Source organism: Portunus trituberculatus, chromosome 11, assembly GCF_017591435.1.
Source record: "Portunus trituberculatus isolate SZX2019 chromosome 11, ASM1759143v1, whole genome shotgun sequence".
Taxonomy (NCBI): Eukaryota; Metazoa; Arthropoda; class Malacostraca; order Decapoda; family Portunidae; genus Portunus; species Portunus trituberculatus.
The window spans coordinates 4,017,831-4,024,404 of record NC_059265.1 but is presented as its reverse complement, the minus strand read 5'-3'; the positions used below and the strand labels follow the sequence as shown (position 1 = coordinate 4,024,404).

At 38.5% G+C, this 6,574-nt stretch overlaps 1 protein-coding gene across 1 annotated transcript in view; it reads right to left on the bottom strand.

Annotated features, from left to right (window-relative positions):
* Nucleotides 1-3,307: 3,307 nt before the first annotated feature.
* The window catches only part of LOC123502513, a 5,960-nt gene continuing 2,693 nt past the window's right edge, over nt 3,308-6,574 (bottom strand). Inside the window, exons 3-4 of the mRNA XM_045251635.1 lie at nt 5,444-5,610; nt 3,308-3,479 (exon numbers count right to left, since the gene is read on the bottom strand). Of these exons, the coding sequence (XP_045107570.1) occupies nt 3,308-3,479; nt 5,444-5,610 (339 nt within the window). The remainder of the gene's footprint in view (nt 3,480-5,443; nt 5,611-6,574) is intronic.

Sequence of the window (6,574 nt, the reverse complement as noted above, 5' to 3'; positions counted from 1 at the left end):
CACTACTCCTTCACCCATCTTATATGACCCTCTTGGCCGTCTTCCACTCTTCCCCATCTCCATTACATGACTTTTGTTCAGATTAAATTCCATCTCCCACCTCTTGCTCCACTCCCAAATCCTATCTAGATCTGCCTGTTAAATTTCACAATCTTTTCACTCTTCACACACCTACACAATTTCGCATCATCCGCAAACAAATTAATATAACTGTTTACTCCTCTGGCATATCATTAATATAGACAAGGAAAAGTATAGGTGCCAGCACTGAACCTTGTGGGACTCCACTCTCCACCACCAACCAGTCCGACTTTGCATCCCTTATTACCGTTCTCATCTCCCTCCATCTCAAATAGTTTTCCATCCATTTTAACAATTTTCCTTCAGTCCTCCATAAATCTTTAATTTCCATAGCAGTCTCATGTGAGGTACCTTGTCAAAAGCTTTTTCAAATCCAAATATACACAGTCCATCCATCCTCTCTCTCTTGTATTTTGTCAACCACTCTCAAAATAAAAGCTCAGTAGATTTGTTACACATGACCTCCTTTCCTAAAGCCAAATTGATGATCCGATAATAACTTATGATCCTCCAAGAACCGTATCCAATATTTCTTTATCACCCTCTCACAAATCTTACCGACCACAATTGTTAGTGACACAGGTCTATAGTTAAGAGGCTCTTCCTTACTGCCTCCCTTATAAATGGGCACCACTTCAGCTCTTTTCCACTCCACCGGTACTTCCCGGTTTCTAATGAGCACCTTATGATATCATATAATGGATCAATCAATTCTTCTCTACATTCCTTCAATAATTTTCCTGAAACTTCGTCTGGTCCCATCGCTTTATCATCTTTAAGTTCCTCCAACATTTTATATAACTCCTTTTTAGGTATCTTAATGTCATCCATGTGCACATTTCCTTCTACATTTTGAGGCTTTACAAACATTGTTTCTTTAGTAAATACTTGTTGAAACCTATTATTTAGCAATTCCGCGATATTCCTAGGGTCATCTACTATCCCTTGCTCTCCTTTTAATCTTTCAATGGACTCTCTCTTTTAAGTTTACCATTTATGAACCTGTAAAACAATTTTGGATGTTCCTTACTCTTGTCTACAATATCTTTTTCAAATTTTCTTTCTTCCTCCCTCCTTACCCTCACATACTCATTTCTCGCCACTCTATAATTCTCCTTATTTAGTATATTCCTGTTCTTTTTCTATCTTTTCCAAGCCACATCTCTCATTTCTTTAGCCTTAACACAAGTTGCATTAAACCAATCCTTTCTTCCTTCCTCTCTCGGTTTATACTGTGATACAAATTTCATAACTCCTTCTTTATAATATTTCATAAAAATCTCATATTTTTTTTGCACTTCTCTGATTTGTAACATCTCCTCCCAATCTAATGTTCTAAAATAATTGTTCAAATTTTGTGTGTTCATCTTACTATAATTCAATCTACCACTCCTGTATGTCTCATCTCTCCTTCGCTGTGTTATTGCCATCTGCATCTCCATAACCACATGATCACTCTTCCCCAATGGACATTTATATTGTATATCCGCACATAGGTACACTTCTCGTGTTAACACCAAATCCAGTCTAGCGGGTTCATCATCTCCTCTATATCGAGTATTTTCTTTCACCCTCTGTTCCATCATATTTTCCATCATTAGATTAAGGAATCTCTCTCCCATGCTTCCTCTCCAACACCACTTACTAGATTTTCCCAATCCACTTCTTTACAATTAAAATCTCCTACTAGTATCACCTTTCTTTTTCCAGTTTCCACTTTGCAAACTCTGTAAAGTATCCTTGATCATATTGTCGTATTCCTTAATGTCCAAGAATTTGTTTTAGGAGGTACATAGGTCACCATGATTATTAATTCTTTTCCATCACTTTTTAACCTTATGCTTATCACTTCTGCATTGTTCTTCCCATACCAAACCTTATCCACATTTATCTCCTTCTTCGTCATAATCATAACTCCTCCTCCACCTTTACCCTCTCTATCCTTTCTCCATATATTATATTTATTATCCAAATTTACCTTTGTTTTTTCATGTAATTTTGTCTCCGTCAAACACACTATATCAGGCTTGCAATTCTAATCTACTTGACAGTATTCCATCTATATTAGTATACATTACGGTCCACCTACTGGTCCCTCTAGGGGTTCCTCTGCATTCCTTCTTTCCACATACCATTTTTTGACTCTCTCTCCTATAACTCTCCAAAAAAACTTTTCCTTTTCCTCTTCAGACTGTTCATTATTTTTTCTTCTTGCCTCTTCCAACGATTCAATATATCTTCTCCTCTCTTCCTGTGTGTGTGTGTGTGTGTGTGTGTGTGTGTAAGGGTATGCTCACACTACAAGCAGAGCGGTCCGGTTAGGTGTTCACACAATAAGCAGAGCAGGGTGACCTACACAAGAATTCTGGGTGTCCTCTTAGCCACAGAGCAGGTCGGGCAGGCAACAATATGATAAAAAAAAATAATAATAATAAATAAATAAATAGTGTCAAATTCCACAGTGTTTACCTGGAAGGACAACAAAAAATTTGACGATATATAAAGGAACGTGAAATTCTGTTGGTAAAGTCATTGTGTGTGTGTGTGTGTGGGCTCACTGATCTGTACAGTGTGTTTTTCTCTCTTTCTCTCTCTCTCCTTCTTTCTTTTATGTTTCCTCTTCTTCCTTTCATTTTTCCTCAAGGGATGGAACAGCTGTAGGAAAATAAGAAAAAAGTGTTTTCCTTTCATGTATAGGACCAGAATATCACTTCCTTCTCTCTTTTTCTCTCTCTTCCTTCGTTCTTTTATATTTTCTCTTCTTCCTTTCATTTTTCCTCAAGAGATGGAACAGCTGTAGGAAAAAGGAAAAGGGTTTGTGTTTTCCTTTCATATATAGGATCAGAATATCACTTCCTTTTCCTCTCTTCTTTTCTCTCTTTTTTTTTTTTTTTTTTTTTTTTTTTTTTTTTTATTTCGTCAGTTTCCTTTCATTTTTCCTCAACGGATGGAACAGGTGTGGAAAAAAGAAAAGTGTTTTCCTTTCATGTATAGGACGAGAATATCACTTCATTCTCCTCTCTTTTTCTCTCTCTTTTCTTTCTTTCTTTCCTCTTCCTTTCATTTTTTTCATTTTCCTCAAGGGAAGGAACAGCTGTAGAAAAAAAAAAAGTGTGTTTTGTTTCATGTCTAGGACCAGAATATCACAAAATCAGCTTTTCTCAGCAGACTATTAATATAAAGAGTCAAATTGTACCAGAACTATGCACAGTCTGGTCATTGATTGTCATTTTGTTGTCAGCAATAAAGGCTCACACTGGTGGACACCTTGGCCGTGGGTGGAGTCGTGGAGGGCCGCTGGCTTCCCACCCACAAAAAATGTGCCACAATAATTATTTTGCGTCTGTACGTCCAAAACAATGTCAAAATTATTGCCGCTAGCAACCACTCTGCCCACTCTGCTTGTAGTGTGAACTTACCCTTAGAGTGTGCTGTGTGGGTGTGTTTGTGCTGTTAATCACTTTTTGTGGTTTTTGAAAGGGTATGTTAAGTTTTTAGGAGGTGTGTGTGAGGTGAGGGTGTGTCAGGGTGTCAGGGGTGTATCAAGAGTGTATCTTAGTCTGCAGATTGCTTCTATGAATTCAGTACTGAGACACATTTTTACATTGAGATTTGTGTACTATTAGACCATTTTATTGACAATAGCAAGGATCTATGGTGGTCAGAAGATTAATGGCAACAGTCTTCACTATTTTAACCCCTTCAGTACTAGGACACATTTTTACCTTGAAATTTTTGTACCATTAGACCATTTTATTGACATTAGCAAGGGTGTATGGAGGGCACAAGATTAATGTGTGTGTGTTGTTTTTAAAATGTATTGTTTTCATGTATGTTATTACTATTTGATTGTTTATTTTGATTGCTCTCTCTCTCTCTCTCTCTCTCTCTCTCTCTCTCTCTCTCTCTCTCTCTCTCTCTCTCTCTCTCTCTCTCTCTCTCTCTCTCTCTCTCTCTCTCTCTCTCTCTCTCTCTCTCTCTTGTTGAAACAGTTTGTTTGTAAGATTGTGTCACTTCAAAACCAAACATTTTTATCTTTGAATAATTGTTAACATGAAAGAATTGTTTTAAAATATTTTGTGAAGTTGAAAAGTGTTTTAAAATTTTGCAAATATGAAAATTTGTGCAGATTTTTTTGTTAAGTTGTAAATGTTTATTTTATATTAAGTTGAAAATTTGTGTAGACTTTTCTGTATAGATTTTGCTCAGTTTTTATACTAAGTTGAATCTGTATAGATTTTGCTCACTGTTTTTAAGTACTAAGATTTTGCTTTTTTAGACTTTTGACTGTATTCTTTGTATACTGTATTCTTTGTATATATAAATTTTTTTTTTTTATTAAAATATTTGTAGACTTCCTGGCAATGTAATAATGTAAAGAATTGTTAAATAAAAGTCTAGGGAGACTCTTGCATTTAATTTTAACTCCAATATGGATCTGCCTAATCTCCGGAGACTCTTTCGAGTATTTTTGACTTAAGTACATTTTTAGGGCCATTTGTGGGGGTTTTTAGGTCCATTTTCTGCATTTTTAGGGCCATTTGGGGTGTTTTGGGGTCCATTTGGGAATTTCCTGCATTTCTTATGGGTTTTTTGGCCAGTAGTGCAGTATTTAGGGTCAGTTTGGGGGTTTTGGCTAGTTTTTTAACCATTTTCTGCTGGTTTTTGGCCAGTAGTGCAGTATTTAGGGATCTGCTTTGGTTTTTTTTTTTGCTTTGACCATTTTTGCCGTTTTTTTGGCCAGGTATGCAATATTTTTTTGGACTTTTCCATAACTTTTCAAGGATAATGTCTTTTCTTAATTTACTCTTTTTTTCACCCCCACATTTTAATATTTTCACATTAGCTCATCTCTCTCCATTTTCTTGTATTGCTATGATAAAAAAAAAGCATGAAATTAGTTAGCGTGTTTTTTATTTCTGGCCTGTTATTGTTTAGAGTGAGTGTGGGAGGTTGATGGAGGCAATATTGGTGTGTCAGACAGTGACCTAAGCCAGCCTGAGGCGACTACTGACTAGTCAGCCACAAATATTCCCAGGAAAGGAAATTCTCCAAAACAATAAAGATTTCTTCACAATTTATTATTCAATCATGACAACAGCTCCAGGTACAGTGACACCACCATAAGGAGGTGGTGGTGGTGGCGGCGGCGGCAGGCGTTGAATGGCAGGTCTGCGATGAATCTTTCACTGGACGGAGCCGGCGGTAGTGGTGGTGTAGCAGGTGTCTGGTGGCAGGGGGGTGGGTGGCCGGAGTTGGTAGGGTGATGGGGAGAGGGTCAGTGAACGCGCCGTCATCCACTCAACAAACTATTCTCCCTTAGCGGCAGCAGCAGCAGCAGCAGCAGCGGCGGCGGCGGGGCGGGGCGGGGCGGCGACCATCACAGTGCGCGATGCAAGGCAGAGTCCTTCCTGATCTTGAAACGGTGGCGGAGGCAGAGGGGTTAGTAGTGGGCGTTGTCAGTGAAGACAGTGCAAGGTACACAAGGCTCATTACCGCTGTGGAGTCAGGCCTTTGGATCGTCAACTCCTGTAATGGACAAAATGAACAAAAAATGAACTTGTTCACTAATTATCCCTACAGCTAACAGGCAACATTGCCCTAAACACTCCTTCACTGCCTCAATCAGCCTTTCACTCTTCATTCTACGTATTCTTGATACTACCACCACCCACCCCACCACCACCACCACCACCACCACCACAAATCGAACATGAACATTAGTATCCGAGTTTACCAATTACCTACATCACTCTTGAACCTCTTAAACATCTACGCCCGCTTACCACTAAGAACTAATTTCAAGAATATATCCCCAAACTTACCGTTATACTACCACATCTCGTTTCTAATGCACGTACCTTGAAACACCAGCCCCGTTACGTTAAGAAATCCTGTCCACTCATTCTTTTCGCAGAGGTAGCCATTGTATAACAAGGGAACCACAACGACTTACCCGAAATATTTTAGCCTCAAATACAACTTACTTAAGGAGTTCTATAGTAACGCGACACGTTTAATCTCTTCAGCACCAAGACGCTTTTTCATATTCCTTCCGTTAGTACTTTATCTTATACAACTTCAGAAACTTACGCGAGGAATTAAAATAGTGAAGACACAGGCCATTAACCTTGTGACATCTATACACGCTTTGTAACAATAGAATTATCTAATCGTACACACGTCTCAAGGTGAAAATGCGTCACAGTACTGAAGAGGATAACTAATTCTTCCTTCCTACACAACTACAATGACCACGAAAACACTTCACTTGCCACGGTCATTACCCAAATCTATTCTGAACCCGTTACTCTAACCGCACTAGTAAATGAATGACCAAGTAAATTTAACACTCATACGTAGCGATGGTTCCGGATACATCCTACATAGACACGCAGACACCGTATAGTTAACCTTCCATTAGACACAGTATACGTAGCGATGGTTCCCGATACATCTTAGTTACATACAAGCAGACAGACACCGTATAGTT